At 32.5% G+C, this 18,419-nt stretch overlaps 1 protein-coding gene across 2 annotated transcripts in view; it reads left to right on the forward strand.

The window, feature by feature from the left end:
• Positions 1 to 11,962, forward strand: part of LOC125064202 (lachesin-like) — an 84,569-nt gene extending 72,607 nt beyond the window's left edge. For both annotated transcript variants that reach the window (XM_047671138.1, XM_047671140.1), the window contains exons 8-11: positions 3,277 to 3,386; positions 5,262 to 5,324; positions 8,488 to 8,625; positions 10,920 to 11,962. In XM_047671138.1, coding sequence (XP_047527094.1) covers positions 3,277 to 3,386; positions 5,262 to 5,324; positions 8,488 to 8,625; positions 10,920 to 11,014 — 406 coding nt within the window. In that variant the 3' untranslated portion in view covers positions 11,015 to 11,962. The remainder of the gene's footprint in view (positions 1 to 3,276; positions 3,387 to 5,261; positions 5,325 to 8,487; positions 8,626 to 10,919) is intronic.
• Positions 11,963 to 18,419: the final 6,457 nt, after the last annotated feature.

Genomic DNA, 18,419 nt, shown 5'->3' on the forward strand with positions numbered 1-18,419 from the left:
CTCGTACGCCGATATCGTTAAAGTTGTACGAGGCGAGTTACTTGCGCATCACACATAATTAATATTAAATGCTCGCTGAGAGCACTCTCTCAAGCACTCGTAATCCGTATATTGTATTATGCATTGACGATTATTATAATGAAGCTCCTATACACTGAGTAATCGACCTAATGCAGTACTAAGACTCGAATAATAGTCAAATGGTGATTGTATAATCAGGTACAGGGGAAAACGAATTCACCCCACGGTATTCAGACTATGACACCTTGACTAACGACCAGCAACACATCATTATCTTGTCAATTATCATATTGTATTTCAATCAGATGGGTCCGTAAAAATGTATTGGGTTATTCTGTTAAGATATGCGAAGTAGTAGATGGTAGCGTTCGCAAGTATGGATGTTAGTTCGACGTTGACTGTACAGCATTGGTCGTTAAGACATTAGTCCTTTGCTTAAACTCTCTCCGGCTTGTCGACGTGCCATCGTATCGTATAAGAGTGTGTGAACTTACGTGCGTCTGTGCAGCTAGTAGCACTTTGTAAAGTATGTACGCGCGAGAGGTAAATTGACTGCATTGATGTGACTAGAAAAAGGATTTGTTACTTCGAAATCCGAGTTCTTACTCTAGAAGACACTTTTTTCCTGGGAACGATCCCTTGATCTTCACATACTTGGAGAATAGGAGAAGGATAATCGTGATACATCAGCTATCTTTAAATCACGGTGGACTAAAGATAAGCACATGTACACGCGGCCCACACGAAGAGGAAGTACGTCATACATCAAGATCTTACCACGGACAATAATTAACGTTTCAATAGATGCATTAACCTAAATACGCTACAACATATACGAAATATTATATCTTCAGCGTAGTTGGCTGTTCTCCACTGAGAATGCTAGCCGTGACGAAAATCACATTGGAAAATACTTAGAATAGCTTCCTAATAAATTAGGACCTAGATTACTATATACTATATATATAATTCCTAGAAGAGTCCGTCAATGTACTGATGAATAAACTATAGAATGCTCTTCTAAATATTTATCTCTTCTGTATTTATAAGATTGGTTGGAAATATTTCTTAGAATCGAATTTCTATTTTGAGATATTTTTTTTTTCATTCATCCGATCGTATGTAATTATACGTTTATTTAATATCTATTACTATAATAAAATATGTGGAGTATTTACATATTGTTAATTAGTATATATGTATACTGTATAGTTATAAATAAATACAACATCCCCGATTTTAAAGTTCAAATGATTAAACAAAGGTTATTTGAAATTATTAGTTATCGATGTTAGAACCGTCTATTGTGATGCCCATTCTTATTATGTTTCCTTCTTTTGATCTTTGTGATTTGTTATTCAATAGAAAATATACCTTAATAAATAATAATTATAAAATCTGAAAGAAAAGAAAGAACTATCGAGAACATTTAAAAAAAAAAACCGAGTTAGTTTCCAATGTAATAAAAAACTCATAATTTAAAATAAATAAAAACTAGACATTTAACTCAAACCTTACGACAGCCATCTTAACAATGTATTTCCTTAAACACTTACAATTAAGCAAAATACTCAAGTTTTAATACTCAAGTGAACAGATTCTGATCATTGCGGCGTATTTTAATGGAAACTAGCCAACTGCCCGGAATTTTCACTAATGCGTGCGCCAAGGTAGATGCGCTTACCATTCCGTACCTAATGTGTATGTGACGAAAATATGACACGACTGACTATATTTTATAAACGACGCAGACGCTTGGATTTCGCAGAATTATACGGATGATCGAATGGTATTGAAGAAGCATTTAAGAAACGGTATTTTAACCCAACCCTGTGTAATGTACCCGATTACACAGGGTCATTAACTCTTTTTGTGGGGCAATGTATACGTTTTTACAACAGGATCCCAGAAAACGTTCAAAATTATTCAATTATAAAATTCAAAAGAACCGTTAAAGAGCATTTGTGTGCTAAAGGATATTACAACACTAATGACTTTTTAGTTGACTGCACACCTTGGGAATGAAATGATCGCCTCCAGGCTGTTTCAAATAACTAAAATATAATTATTACTGTACATGCAAAATAGTAAAAAAAAAAAAAATTCCGCTGAGTTTCTTTCGCCGGTTCTTTTCAAGTCCGAGGTGCTAAATTCCGAACCGGTGGTAGATTTTTGACAATCAATAAGCAAGTGTAAACACTTCTATATTGAATAAAGATTTTTGACTTTGACTTTGACTGAAGGACAAAAAAAAGAAAACGAATAAACGCGCGTGTCATCAAAAAAATATAATATTTTTAATGCAATTAAAATCGTGTTAAAACGCTATGTATGTCGTTTAATGATCATTAGTTATGTAATATGCTGATATTAATTACATTTCATATTTGGCACCTGTTAATTAATTTGAACTACAATAAACTTGAAATTGAATATTATAAGGGTTCACTTTGTTTTGAATATTAACTTTAAATTGCGGTTGAGGTGAAAAGTTGTGTGTCAAAATGGTATACTTTACTCTAGAGTACAATAAACATTTTCTTATATTTTAGTAATACGAATTTGTTTATGTTATGATGTTTTACATAATTGTACTTATATATTTAATACCACTAAGCTTACTTACTACGATTTTTATATTTTTAAAATAGGTGCATTTATTTATGTACCTGCCTGAGAAGGTCTTCTTTTATGGCGTTGTTAAAAATAGTTTATACACTCATTGCTAACATAATATTTTAATGATAAATATAATTTCTTTTTTTTTCACTACTTCTTTAATACTTACTCAAATAGTTAACATTCGAAATTTTAATTTGTAATTAAAAAACAATGTTTAACAAGATAATGTATGAAATCGAGCGACTTGACACTAAATTGAGGGTTTATCGAACAAGTTCATCATGTAGCCTTTATGTCAAAAGGTGTATGCACATAATAAAAAATCACACTCATAATTAATTCAAAAGAAGTAATAATGCCATGTCCTGTAAACCGATTTCCGTGTACATTCTGAAAATTTAATAGATAAAATTTAAAAGATAATTTCACACACTTACATTATCTCACAGGTCAGGTACAGGAAAGGCTTCACGTGTATTCTGGGGAGAATTTGAACTACCAATTTTCCAACATCGGGCTGGTGATGATATCTAGATAGATATACTGAATAAGTTTTTAATTGTCAGACCGGAGTTTGTACCTATGAGTTTAGGATCTGCAGCCTGATTCTTAAAGTCTACCATTTGTCAACAGAGCGCACATGAAACTCACTGTGCGGAATCTTCAGACCGGCGATTTCGGTAACTACAGATGCATCTCGAAAAACTCGCTAGGGGAAACCGAAGGCTCCATTAGACTTTACGGTAAGAATATTTATTTATTCAACTTTATTATCCCTAAAATATTTTATTATATATAAAAGACGGATTAAACGGATTTTCTCTCGACATTCTCTGCCAGGCAATCTTTGGGATAAGCACATATTCACGGAGGCGACAATTGTTTTTTTAAATATATTAAGAGATAATTATACAAATATATATAACGACCTGATTAAAATTTGTATTTAAAGTAACTTTATGTAAACAATAAATACGTCTCCACAACAAATTACAAGTTATACTTGTAAGTGCGGTCAATAATAATTCAACGTGAAGGCGCGCGAGTTCGTGAATGAAATCTAATATTAAAACCGAATTCACCCACGACCAATCACTTAAGATTATTACATAATATAAATCAATATGTGCTACTATATTATGCGTTATATGTTACATGAGCTGTATTCCAGTTCATAAATATATGAATAACCAATGTCCAATACGGACATATTGAATGTTGTATAATATTACGTTTTATAATCACTTACCACAATCACAACAGTATGCATTAGCAGCCTGTAAATTTCCCACTGCTGGGCTAAAGGCCTCCTCTCCCTTTTAGGAGAGGTTTGGAGCATATTTCATCACGCTGCTCCAATGCGGGTTGGCGGAATACACATGTGGCAGAATTTCGTTGAAATTAGACACATGCAGGTTTTCTCGCGATGTTTTCCTTCACCGCCGAGCACGAGATGAATTATAAACACAAACTAAGCACATGAAAATTCAGTGGTGCCTGCCTGGGTTTGAACCCGAAATCATCGGTTGAGATGTACGTGTTCTAACCATTGGGCCATCTTGGCTCACAGCACATAAGTCACATCAGTATAAAAAGAGAAAAAATACAATTGACCGTCCTGATCACTTATAACATTTTAAACATAACGATGGTAATAATAATAATAACTCATTATTATTACCGTTTAGCGATTCGATTGTATAACATAAAAAAGGAATATTATAAAAAAAAAATGTGACATCATGTATTAGAATCAGTAGACGTATTCTGTAAGAAGAAACTCGAAACTCACCGCTGAACACGTGCGTGACATGTCAGAATATCTTACACGTTGACTATAATAATTATAAAATGTATACCATATACATACATACGTATAAAAAAGGCGTATCACCGTAAATTAGTGATCAACATTTCACGAGTGAGATGCGAAGTGATTTCTTACAGAATCGCACTGCAGACTACTGACTCTGTACTCTGTCTGTACTGAATCTGAAAATACATAAATACTGATTTAGTATACATTAATAAAATGTAAAGCTAGATTACATAATTAAAAGCATACATTTAGATGAAATATTTAATACAAGATTTATTATGAGCTAACGGCCCTTACAATTATTCGGTAATATTATTTAATTCAGATATAATATCCTTCGACTGTTGTCACGGCGACAGGTATAGTACAAAGTTGATGTGTTGTATTGCCACTAATGGCAAGCGAAGTCTATTAACCTCAAACAAATATACCATCGAGAGCCGAGATGGCCCAGTGGCTAGAACGCGTGCATCTTAACCGATGATTTCGGGTTCAGACCCAGGCAGGCACAACTGAAATTTCATATGCTTAATTTATGTATATAATTCATCTCGTGCTCGGGGGTGAAGGAAAACATCGTGAGGAAACCTGCATGTGTCTAATTTCGCTGAAATTCTGCCACATGTGTATTCCGTCAACCCGCATTGGAGCAGCGAGGTGGAATATGCTCCAAATCTTCTCCTCAAAGGGAGAGGAGGCCTTTATCCCAGCAGTGGGACATTTACGGGCTGCTAATGCTAATGCTAAAATATACCATATCAGGTTAAGTAAACATTCTAATATTTAATTTTTTCTTCAGAGATACCGATGCCTTCAACATCACCGAAAGCAACTGAGATGAAAAGCAATGCTAACAAAGAAAGTAAGTATTATAAATGTATGTAAGCAACCTGAAATGTACTGCTATATATAAAGACGGATTATATTTTTTAATTTCAATTTATCCCAGCTGAGTTACTGTAGGAATGCTAAATACACGATCTACGATGATATACACCTTGTACATGTAATTACACTGAGTCACTCGCACTTTATAGTGGAACATCTCTGCTTGGTGGTACAATCTTAAATGGTACCCATCCTAATTGAGATTATACAAAGTCGTATTATGTATATAACCTTAGTAAATTTAGTTCCAGTTGTATTTTAGTGTGCAATAAAAAAATGTTCAAGGGACGCTCAGTAATTGTGAAAATCGAATTTGATAATTAATTAAAAATAATTAAATATAATTTGTTATGATATACATATTTATGTTTATATTAATATGAGTTGTTTGCTCTTCTCTTTAGTCAACTAATATTAATTAAGCTATATTTTTTTAGTTTATTTAGTATTTAGTGAAATAAATTCTTATTTCATGAAATTCTTTTTCGTGAAGTTATTAAAACTTTAATATAATATATATCGTCCTTCAATTGACACTCATTAGCATTAGCAGCCCGTAAATGTCCTACTGCTGGGATAAAGGCCTCCTCTCCCTTTGAGGAGAAGGTTTGAGCATATTCCACCACGCTGCTCCAATGCGGGTTAGCGGAATACACATGTGGCAGAATTTCGTTGAAATTAGACACATGCAGGTTTCCTCACGTTGTTTTCCTTTACCGCCGAGCACGAGATGAATTATAGACACAAATTAAGCACATGAAATTTCAGTGGTGCCTGCCTGGGTTTGAACCCGAAATCATCGGTTAAGATGCACGCTTTCTAACCACTGGGATATCTCGGCTCTAATTGACACTCATTGAGATCTAAATAAGTTGGAAACTGCTATGAACAGAGCATTCAATATAGAATAGGTTAGCTTAGTGTGTTTATGATTTAATCGAAGTTCGTCCGTTATATTAAAAGTAATACACGTATGCTGTAGATTAATATCAAATTGCTATTAAACAGAATCTAGCTAGATTCATTACGAGCTGACGGTCCTGACAATTATCCAGTACTATAAACACAAACATAATGTTTCCATTGTGAATTTAATTCAACATTGAGATTCTGTAAGAATTTACTGTCGTTGACAATACAGATACGCCATTTTATATCATATGTATGTATAAGCACTCAAAACATTGTGACATTTCAAGTTCATTTTCTGCGGTGAGATTCGAGTTCTTGTTCAGAATAGCCCTACTTGTATTTGTGTTATTTTCAAGCCGTTGGTATTATTTCAAAATGGTTTTACTAATTATTAGTAATGTGACAAATTATTAAAACAATTCTAAGCACAGAATTATTTTATTGTTTTACGTAATTAAATCGAATTTTGTAATAACAATTATATAATTGAGATATAATCATTTAGTTTAATAAACTCTGATAATCAGTACATTAAGTTTATTAATTCAAGCGATTAACATGTAAACATATGGAATTGAATTAATTTTAATATTTTAATCGGATTAAAATGAAATTAGTATTGTAAAAAATACTAACCGACGGCAGAACTATTTCAAAATATAAAATTACACTAGCGAACCGCTCCGGCTTGAACGTTTGCATTTTGCATTTATTAATAAAGTATTTTCTTGAAAGTACCCTTAATATATAGCTTATATATTTAGGTGTAATTCAACACTGTATAATGACGAATCAAATGTGCTTTCATGAGCCTACTTGAATAAAATATATTTTTATTTGATTATAAGCCTTTTTCAGACCTACTTTTTCTAGTAATTCAACAATATTTTGATGTATCGCCTAAAGTTAATCAGCGTTAGCCATGTGAGCGTACAAAATAGTTTTTTCCTCGATTATCATTCTCTATTAGTTAGTTAATCGTTTCAAAATCAGTTGAGTCGCTTAGAAGAATAACGCAGAGATACAGACATGGCTGGGCAAAAGGTTGCTATTTCACTCCTCTCTTCTAAGGGGAAAGACTTCCAAAACGATTTACTGGTTTATGAGAATACACATGTGGCAGAATTTCATCCAATAGATCCTCGCGATGTCTGCGTTCGTTAGGCACAAGATGAATTACCCCTGTCTTTATTAAAATGTACTTGACTTAAATACCTGTATTAACACTGGCAAAAAATTAAAACACCGCAAAATTTGCTTTATAAACAAAATGATAAGTATCGTTATCTTCTGGAACTGAAGTTCCCACCTAGTAAAATAACTGAAGTTGTCATTATCCTCGGCGTAGTACCCGCCTCGTGTTAACATTGTATGGTAATGTGAAGCAGTGAATCGCGCTGGACGTGTTTCCACTTAGACCCGTTCACAATAAAGGAAGATGTCTGTGTCGTAAATATGTATAAAAGGCAACGTCCTGGATGACTATCAATGTAAAGTAAATTTGGAATTTGTATCGCCTTGTGATGTCGAGACGTACTAAGAATGTACCTGTATTGCGAATCCCTGCGCCTTTTCTTTTTTAAACTTGGTAGTAGGGCTTCGTGCAAGTTGGTTTAAGTAGGTATCACTAACTCATCAAATATTCTACTACTATAGTATTATAGTGCCCGCCAACCTACCATATACTATAAAAAAATATAAATTTCTTTTTGGAATTATCGCTGGTGTGAGATATAAAGAATTAAGGCGCTTTAGTCCGTAGCCCATAATCCAGATCCTCCATTAAATGGTATTATTTATAATAAATTCCTTTTAATTTTTAGTGTAATTTAATTTGCTTACTAAAGTTTTTATTTAACACTAACTCTAGATAATACAAATGCAAAATTAAGTAAGTAGTAATAGCAAAAATCCGTTCTGAGATAAGATACACACGTGACAGCTCACAGGTATTGCTAATTAAAGTATGTTAAAAAAATAATATATTGTCAATTTATATTGTTCTAAAATTTTCGAACAGGACAGGTATTCTAATCTATTTTTCTTTTACTGTGAAACGAGTTAATAGGAATTAAAACTAGTAAAAGCTAAGACCCATGACGAGTCTGTAAAGAGCATTAAGCGCTTTCGCGACGATGTGTGCAAAAGCAATAAACATTTTATTTTATTTACTTCCATATTATTTGCTAAAGTCATACCAGCTCATAAACCGCGTGGCGTTGCAGCAACGCGTCGCGTGAACGCGAGCCGCGCGGTGCAGCGTGACGCGGTGACAGAGCGGCCGAGCGTGGTGCGCGCGCAGCTCGACCGCGCTCCGGACCGCGCGCATGTCTACCGCGCGCCGCACCCGCACCACGCCTCAGGTACGCTCCTGCGCAAACTGACTTCACTCTTATGCGATTTTATGTTTTTGTAATTTTCTTGACAAGTGTCTCATCGGGCATAAGTTGAACAAAGTTTGTAGTGATGCAGTCAGTTTGTTGTATCATTTCATTATAGAGCTATTTTACTCTTACTGATTTACATTTTACTCTTACTATTTCAAGTTAAATTGTTTTATTGTAGCTTTGATCACAAATATTTTGTTTGCATTTCGCTTCTACTACAATGAACGTACCTTAAGTAACCAATACGCCGTATAGTTTTTTTGCCTTAACCTATTACAAAAGTTCTAAAACAATGAAACTGCTTCGTTCCTCCACAGTTAAAGAAACATTGAACCGTAAGGGGTTTACTCACCTCTTTGTATTCTTTCTAACAATACTATACATTATTAAGGACTTCTTCCCCTTCGTGGAGTAAAAAATAAACGCGTTCAGAAGTCGCGGATCTGAAGATATACTCACATCTAGAAATGACTCACTATCAACGCCACTTTTACGATCAACGCTTTATGTACTACACGTTTTATAAGTCGTACGAACTAGCGCTTAATTTCAATTTTCAAAATTAATTAAAATCATAAATTAGATCGGAGTCTACATCATTCTATAATTAAGCCTCGTTATTATCTGATAGTCGTCCACTTGAATCACTAATTGGTGTTTAAATTTTAACATATCAAATAGATTTGGCACTACACGTATTCGGTTTTCAGAGAAGTTCCATTTGATCTAGGCATGCGGTGAACCCGGGTCGCTTTCCACTACCGCCAAATAGAGATTAAACATTCAACGAGTTCGCATACACACTTAACCCTCATAAATATTCAGTGCAGACCGCGTACAATCAATTCTTTCAGTTTCCAAGCTTGAGGAAAAAGTGTTTGAACAGCCGAATAATATGATATCAAATAGAGAAACGCGTTTGAATAAAATATAAGGGTTTCCATTGTGAAAATTAACTATAAAAATGGAAGTTCGGGGCGAATCGATTCGAGCCGGTCTGCAAGCGGCTGTCGCGCTACCACAATATCTGCACCACAAGATAAACATACTTATCTTCAATGAATATCTTAAAATAACAATTCTAAATAAACCGATACTCTGCTTATATTGAATATCTTTACCGATAGTCCTACTAAAAATTAAATAGTATTTTTATTACATAGCAAAGATTTCTCCCGCGCAGTTAATGTCATAGCTTTTTATTTTTTTTTTAATATGTCTCTTTAAATAAAAGAACTAAAGACAAAGAAGAAAATTGTGACATTCGAAATATTTTCCTTCGGTAAATATATAAATGTATTTATTTGAAAATGCGGTCCTTTCCTTGGTTCTCCCCACGCTTAAATGCACAAAGCATTACTTTTGTATTTTGTTTCGTGTTTCGTTGTTGAGTCTCATTTATTTTTTACTCCTTCTTTTTCTTTATCTTTTGAATTTTGACTTTTATTTTTCCATTTCCACATTACACGTTTTGCACTAAGTAAACTTACGATATGAACTTAGTACGACGTTCAAACTTAAATAATTATTAATAGTTTAGACATGTTACTCAATACGAGATTATATATTATAATTGGCGATACAAAGGCGTTGACTTAGTTTTCATTTATTTTCATGCTGGATATGATGAAAAACTCAATTGTTATAATTATGTATTTTATTTGAATGTTAAAAAGGGTAATTATTGCTGTTCCTCTTCAATAGGATTTACATTTCGTAACGTTGATAGCTATATATTTAATTTAATCTATAAAGTTTTGATTTTTCAACCGAATAAATAATTAAAATATTTGAATAAATGTTTGATTGTAATTCAAATGTATTTGCATAAATAGACATTACACTTATTCTAAAAAACTAGTAGGTACTAGGTTCAAAATAGAAAAATCTCGACCAGAGAATTTCATTTTTTTTTTGTTGTAAAATTTTGTATATATATATATATATATTATGATGTATAAATTAAGTAATCTTATAAGAAAATAATATCATCTAAGAACTCATAGTTTCTAAAGTAATTATGCACAAAATGGTTCATTTCAATTTTCTTTAAGTTTATTATTATGTGTTTTTATAGATATAATATACATATATTGTTTATTTATATATATGTCACTGTAAAAGCTCGAACTACGGTAAATCTTAAGATTTTCCAGTAAAACCTAAGATTTACCGACATGACATATACATAAGATATTTATTTATTATTTGTAGGTATATAGTAAAGGATGGTTCTATAAATTATAATAACTTTATTTCATTTGTTTTAGGCTCAAGAAATCTTCAATGCTGGCGGCAGTCGTTCTTAGCTATCGTCGTCTTGGTTCATATAGATTTATTATCAGATATTTTTATTTGTTTCTAAATACAATAAAGAACGTTGTAGACATGTATGTTGTACCTTTAATTTTAATTTAAGTTGGCAATACCATGACACGTATATCAATTACAAAAATGATCGTTCCATTGTAGTACCGTTCATATTAGTTAAACCTTTCCGATCGTTGCCATAAAATTGTTAAATTTAATAAATTAACATATCATGCAATACTAGCGTCATATCCTTCTTTAAGATTGAGAGTGAGAAATTTATATTTGTATGGACGAGGTTTTTTAACCGCTAGCCGATATAACAAAACGTTTAGCTTATAAGGTATGCAGACCTATCTCGACTCGTACTTCCACATATCTTCCCCGTCAACATGTTTTAGACATTGATTTTTATCAAAACACTTTTTGTGATCGATAACTAAATTAATATGTAAATTAGGATAATAATCGAAAGGCTTTCTCGTCACTAGGATCGGTACGATCAATCAATCGAATCTATACCGCAATGTCGTACTTCGGAATAGTTTAAAATATTATTGTAATATTATTCATGATTCGGGTTAACCTCTCCATTCCCGTCTTAAATTAACATTTTATACCCAATGTACTGGCATGCGTTATTACGATACCTATATTAGATAAATTTATTGTATTAATTGTGGTGCCATGCTTCGCGTGTTGTTGTAACAATGTGCCAAAGATATTTTATACGTAATTTTGTTTCGATAGGATTAATTTTTCATTTGAAAACATGTGATTAATAAATTTTGAAAAAAGAACACCTGTAATTGTTTTCTTTTAATATTATTGTGATTAGTTGAAGACAAGTGATCACATTACCTATTTCCCGCTTCAGCATATTAATTGTAGCTTCCAATAACCTAGTTGAATCAATTTCATATATATTTATTTTGTATGTGGACACTTGTCTTTAGTATAGACTTCGGCTTGCCCCTCACGCTTAAATAATTGTAAATAATAATTTAATCAATCACTGCACATAATGATACATTTTAATTGTTAAATAAATTAATGATAAATAACAAATTGTTAAACTTAAATAGATTATGTACCTATGAATGTATAAATATGTATCTTTTATTATGAATAAGAGATATATCCCTAGGTTAAATTTATCTTTACAAAACCTCTATTGTACAGACTAATGTGCGATTTTGATGATGTAAATAAGAATATTAAATAAATTAGTATAAAATTATGTTCATGTGTTTTATTATTCAGTAATAGGTATTTAAAACGAATGTGTTTAATTACGAATTTATTATTTATTTTTATATCAAATATTGGAAACAAAAATGTTATACAAATTCAAGACAAGAATGATAAAAACGATAATTTTCAAATCTCATTTTACACAGGATCCGTCAAATTAACCCGATGAATGACTATAGACACAGCAGCCAAACTCAATGAGTAGTCTCAATTTATGCGGCATTTACTTTATTACATTCCAATGAATTCTGAGAGATGAGATTATCAAGGAAAATTCTGCTACTGCAAACTTTATAATTTCGAACAGCTAGTCTTAAATTCTTAGCAGAAAAAAAGTGAAAACTCAAAAGTTTAGAGAAATAAACGAAATTTAAACTTTGCATAGTATACACAAAATAAATTTTACAAGTGGTCCACATAACTTCAGTTACTGCTATAGCCGCTCGTGCTAAGTCACAAGTTATCCATCCAATGAGACGATACAGTCGAGTTTATATAAATGTAAACCTGTGTATGACCACTACGCGTAGCAGGTCTAGCGCAACACGTCACGAGCATGTCGCGCCGTCGGTGTTATGAACCAGTAAGATTTACCCCTATCAAAAATCACTCAACGTGGCTAAAGATGCTTTCACTTCAAAATAACTAGTACAAAACGACAGTTCAGTGACACATACTGAATACATCAGACATTCCTAAAGTTTTATTTCAATTTTTTTGAAAGATTTAAAAATCGAATAACGATTTCCTTTAAAAAAAAAAAAACAAATTGAAAACGTTGAAAAAATTCGATGATCGAGTCGATAGCGTTTAAAATAATTAAAAGGAGATCTGCGGGTCAGACAGTCTTATCGAGTGGCCATTCTCACTCACTCTGACAGACGTTATCGGTTCCATTGAATCGATGGTCTTTAATTGATTCCCGCTCAGCGTTCGCTACCTCCTTTGTCTTTTTCTAATCGAAATTCAGAGCAAGTGCGGTGCTAACGAATTTTTCTTAAAAAGAATACCCGATAAAACTGAAAGAATAAATACTGCTCTTTTAAACGGCTGCCGGCGAAATGGGGAGCTTTATAATTATTTATGGAGGCTTTCAGGAGCGGCCCGATAAAAACATTTCTAACCCACACTATTTCAAATGTGTACTTACGCGGTGGTACTTTTACCAATATATGTTGGTGATGTTCTAGAGTTAGATTACAGAGTTAAAGAGAACTAAATATAATGATAATTTCTCTATAGATATTAGTGTATTAAAAGATACCTAAAATGTGATATAAGTTTAAATTATAGTTTTGTGAAGAATGAGACAAACAAACAAAAGGAATGATTTTTAATATAAATTTTCCACTAGTTCTGTAAAAATTTAATAAAATAAATAAGTACCATAGCTATAGAGTGTAGTTGAAGAAGTCTTTCATATCTCTGTTCGCCATGGTTCGCCTGATCGCGATAAATAATATTATACAAAAAAAAGTTTTCTCTCTATCATCGTCAGTCAATAAATTACCATCGTAAATTTTATCTGAAATTTAGTCTAACTTTGTGCAAATATATTCTCGTTGTCGACTGCATATGTAATAATTATTTCATAGGGAAACTCATCGCCCAAGTTGTATTTGATAAGGCTGTAGGTACCAAGGTTTTGGATTCATTACCCCAGTTGAGCCAGTTACGATGTATTGGGTTTTTTCTGTCAAATCAAGAAATCTTCAGTAGCAGCCCGGAATTTGTAAGTTTGCAGTACTTATTTCCTTGCCTCGGTAAGTACGTTAAGCCGGCGGTCCTGCGTGTTCTGTTCTCTCTCTTTCTGTTCATGTCTGATTATTTAATATATCACATTATGAGAGTGGAGCATTAAAGAGTAATCTTCTGTTTGTACGCACTTGTACACCAAAACCATTTATAAATGCAGTGCATTTAGCTAGAATCCCTTGAGAATTGCCGCCGAAGCTGAAATCGGATGGAGGACATAATTACTATTTTATTATTAACTAGCTGTGCCCGCGACTTCGTGAGCGTTTGAATTTAACAAAAAAGTTATTGTTGTAGCTTTAGCTACTACTGATTACATCAGCTTTCTGCACGTGAAAGTCTCGTCAAAATCGTCCCAGCCAGACAGACACACAAGTATTGAAAAAATATATATTTTGTATATGTACCGTGTATACACACAATTTTTTGTTATTTAAATATAATAAACAGACACTCCAATTTTATTATATGTATGTATATATAGATAATATTGTATTTGAAAGGTGAGTGGGCCAGTGTAACTACAGTCACAAGGAACATAACATCTTATCTCCCAAGATTGGTGGCTACTTGGTAATGTAAGAAATGGTAATATTTTTTTACAGCGCCCGTATATATGGACGGTGGTGACCACTTACCATCAGGAAACCAAGAAGCTTACATACCTTACAAGCATTAACCTTATTTTAACAAGGAATTAACTAAAAACGAATTGTTTCTATTTTTCAAATGGATTCTAATGCTGTGATTCCGTATATATGTACATATATTTTTATACATATGCTTAAGTTTGTACTGCAAAAATTATATCCTATGCCTGTATACACATCCCTTCAAATCAGACCACAGCTGTCCATAGTATTCATGACTACCAGTAGTACAGTTGATGTAGTACTCTCCCAAACCTGCAAGAAACATTACCATCGGCGATTCAACTTAGTGTTCTCGTACATTAAAAATTTTTTTATGGTTTTGAAACACATTTAACATTTCATAGCAAAATACTCTGATTGTGAAAAAGTAATTGATATAAAACAAGTACCTACAAAAGGTCTTGGCAGCCAGCCACTGTCTCTGTCACTCTTTGTGATACGATCTCAAATATTTACGTTTTAAAAGCTTAACTCGAAACGAGAGAAGGCGCGATCGCCATTTTATCTCGGCGTTACCTAATTTTCGATTCAAATTAAATTTTCTCCCATTTGGTAAACTAATATTTGACACTTCGAAAATTCTAACCGCGATAACAAGTTCAAATTATTGCTCAACCCAATTTGGTTATATCAATAAAGAAATTTCGGGATGAATTTTATGAAATGTTGGAGTTGTTTGTTTGGTCGTATCGCGTTCTTCGTTCTCGTGATGTCGTTATTGTATATTCTTATTCTCTTCTTTGTAATTCCAGTATATTTCTAACAGATATTTTTTTTTTGGATTGCTTCGAAACGAAACGTTTTATACCTGTGTGCTAACAGTGAACAATAATTCGTTTTAATTCGACGTACCTAAATAAAGGTAAGTTGTACTTGTGTTCAGGCGCATTTGGATAACAACGGCTAGTTTGATTAAATAAAAATATCTGATCCTGAACTGGAGCCAAGTTGTTTCAGTAGTTATGTTTGTGTAACACCTCTGAAGTTTCATGATTTTAATTTATGTCTATAAATAATCTCGAGCTTAGCATTAAAGGAATCATCAGACCTCTATCAGATGAAAATTCACCAACATTTGAAATTTTAAGTACCCGAAAACGATTAAACTGATTTCGATTGTAAAAGTAAGCATATTTCTTAGTTGGACAGATACTTTTATTTTCAGCGCAATAATAATGATTTAAATTGCATTTGTCTCACTACATTAATGCAATATAATCGTTTTTGTTTAAATCGATTAAGTAGATCTTAATTCAATCATTAACATTCGTCGATTTAGGTCAATTTTTTGCAGCAACGTAACACTCCTTATGAAAATTAATAGCAATATTTTAAACGTTGCATATAAAAATTTCCACGTATATGTTACAATTATAACAAGTACTTTCGGATATATTACACGATTGTTCAAAAAACGTTCAATAAAAATACGTGTGGGCACGCCTCACGTAGGCACGTGGAGGGTTTGGCAACGACTTCAGACAGTTTTTTAGTACATAATATAAAACCTTTTAACAAAAAACCCTATTGAGTTATTTTTCACATTTTATTGCATTTCCTCCTTTGCTCAGCTAAATATATATCTTCTACTATGTTAAGATTTCAAATCGCTTCATCATAACTGTATTTTACTTTTTATAACTAATTTTATTCATTCGTAAGATTCTGGTCTGGTGGTAGATTAATACTGATTTAATTATGCGCTTAATAATTGTAAAGGAAACCATTGTCAGGAAGCCTGCATGTGTCTAATTTTAACGAAATTCGCATTGACATTCAAATTCACATGTGAATCCACCAACCGGCAGCTTGATAGAATATGCTCCTAACCTTCTACTTAAAGGGAGAAGAGGCCTTAGGCCACCAGTAGGAAATTTGCAGGCGCTTACTATTATCAATATTTACTACTTTTGGGTCCATACCGAGCGTAATGAGATTTTTTAGTTCTCGCTAATGTCGTCTTTTATAATGTTCTATTAAGTTCATAATATAAGCGAATATCATAATAATAAAACACCGCGTTATAACAAACTTTAAATTATTCTTTAAGCGTAAATTTCATTGCCGTAAAAAAGTTTGGGGTATTTTCTACTTACATTTTCGTGACATTAAATTTTTATCGCTAGCGATTTATTATATGTATCGCATTTTAGTTTTATTATATCGTATTTTTTAAACTATATTACATTTCTTTTTTCATTTGCGATTAGAACATTACTAACACAACATACATATGAAACGATAATGACATATGATTCTTCGAGTTCCAAATAATTTATTCTATATCTGTTTTGTAAATGCGAAGGCGTCGAACGCTTTAAATTTCAAAGATTAAAGAAGATCTCGTGAAACGTTTTCTATTTCCAACAAATCATCGTGACGTAATTCACAGACACACACACAATGGCATAACATGACAAAACAAAAAGTCCATATAAAACTGTAAAGTAGAGCCATAAACAAAATTACAGAACGCTGACGCAATTTCACACGAGGGGATTATAAAGTTCTACCCATTTGATATTTTGCAACGTTATAACTCACGTAGTTTGCCCCAAAAACATGTATAGGCTTTAAAGAGCCATAAGTCTAGTAGTTCCGCAGTAAATTTGGCACAGCCTTCGAGAACAAAACCACATCTCTGAGCGAACAAGTTTAATTGACACAAGCTACCGCAACCGAGCAAAGCTCCTCCGTGAATTCAGATGCAACATTATGTTTATTTTTTTAACAATTATAGGTGTAAGAAATCAATGATCAAGTTTAACAAACAATTGTTGTCGTTCTTATGTCAAGACCTACGAAACAATACGCAAATGGTACTAAGGTCTACTGAGTCTGTTACTGATAATTATTTATTATTAAAGAAAATATTTTTTTTAATGCAATAAGTACCTAGTTTAATTTTTTAAAAAATATTCTTGTAAGCTACAAAAAAAAAAGAAATTGATAGAATTCTGTTTTTATTTTTAATTATTTGTGAGACACGTTTTCACACTTTTACTCTGGAATCCTAGTATTTGGGGAATATTGGTCTATGATGAGAGAGCTTGCTGGAAAACAGTGAAGCTCCCTAAGAAACAGTGGAACATGAGCATCGGATACAATGAGATCAACATGACGCTGAAGAACTTAAATGAGAAAGACAATAGAATACAATATAATTGAACAAGTAAATAAAATTTACTTCTTCGTGTGATAGTAATATATCATAAATCATATGCTACACTATTGTCTTCTTCGTTAATATATTTTAAGGAATGTAAACGAAGATATATAGAGATTAAACAAATTATAAATTACTTAACATTAAATATACATTATTATACGACGTGACGTTTATGCCTCGAGTTCAATTTTCAAGAAAAGTTTTTTGTTAACGATATTCTAACTATTAAGAAATATCGAGTCAGTTAACATTATTATGAAAGACCCACTACTAGGAAAAGCCTTCCCTACTCGGAGTAGGCCATCAACTTGTTTTATATTAAAATGTTCACTAAAAGACAGAAAAATTTCTTGAATATTCTAAATATTTTGTATCATCAAAAATTTATTTTAAATAAGTAATGATCCCAGAAAATATAAAGACATTTTTCAAGGAACAATTTGGAAAGATCAAGAAATGGTCAGTCTCTAAAGAAAATTCATATGACCGTCCATTCCCCGCAAATTGGACGATGCTGTCTAGAAGCTGTATTTCGGAAAACGCCTCTATTTTCTATGAAGTACAGTTGATTATCTATTGAAATATCGCAACAAAGACATTTAATCGAGCTGATCTTGAATTTGAACTGT

This window comes from Vanessa atalanta, chromosome 5 (genome assembly GCF_905147765.1).
Source record: "Vanessa atalanta chromosome 5, ilVanAtal1.2, whole genome shotgun sequence".
NCBI lineage: Eukaryota > Metazoa > Arthropoda > Insecta > Lepidoptera > Nymphalidae > Vanessa > Vanessa atalanta.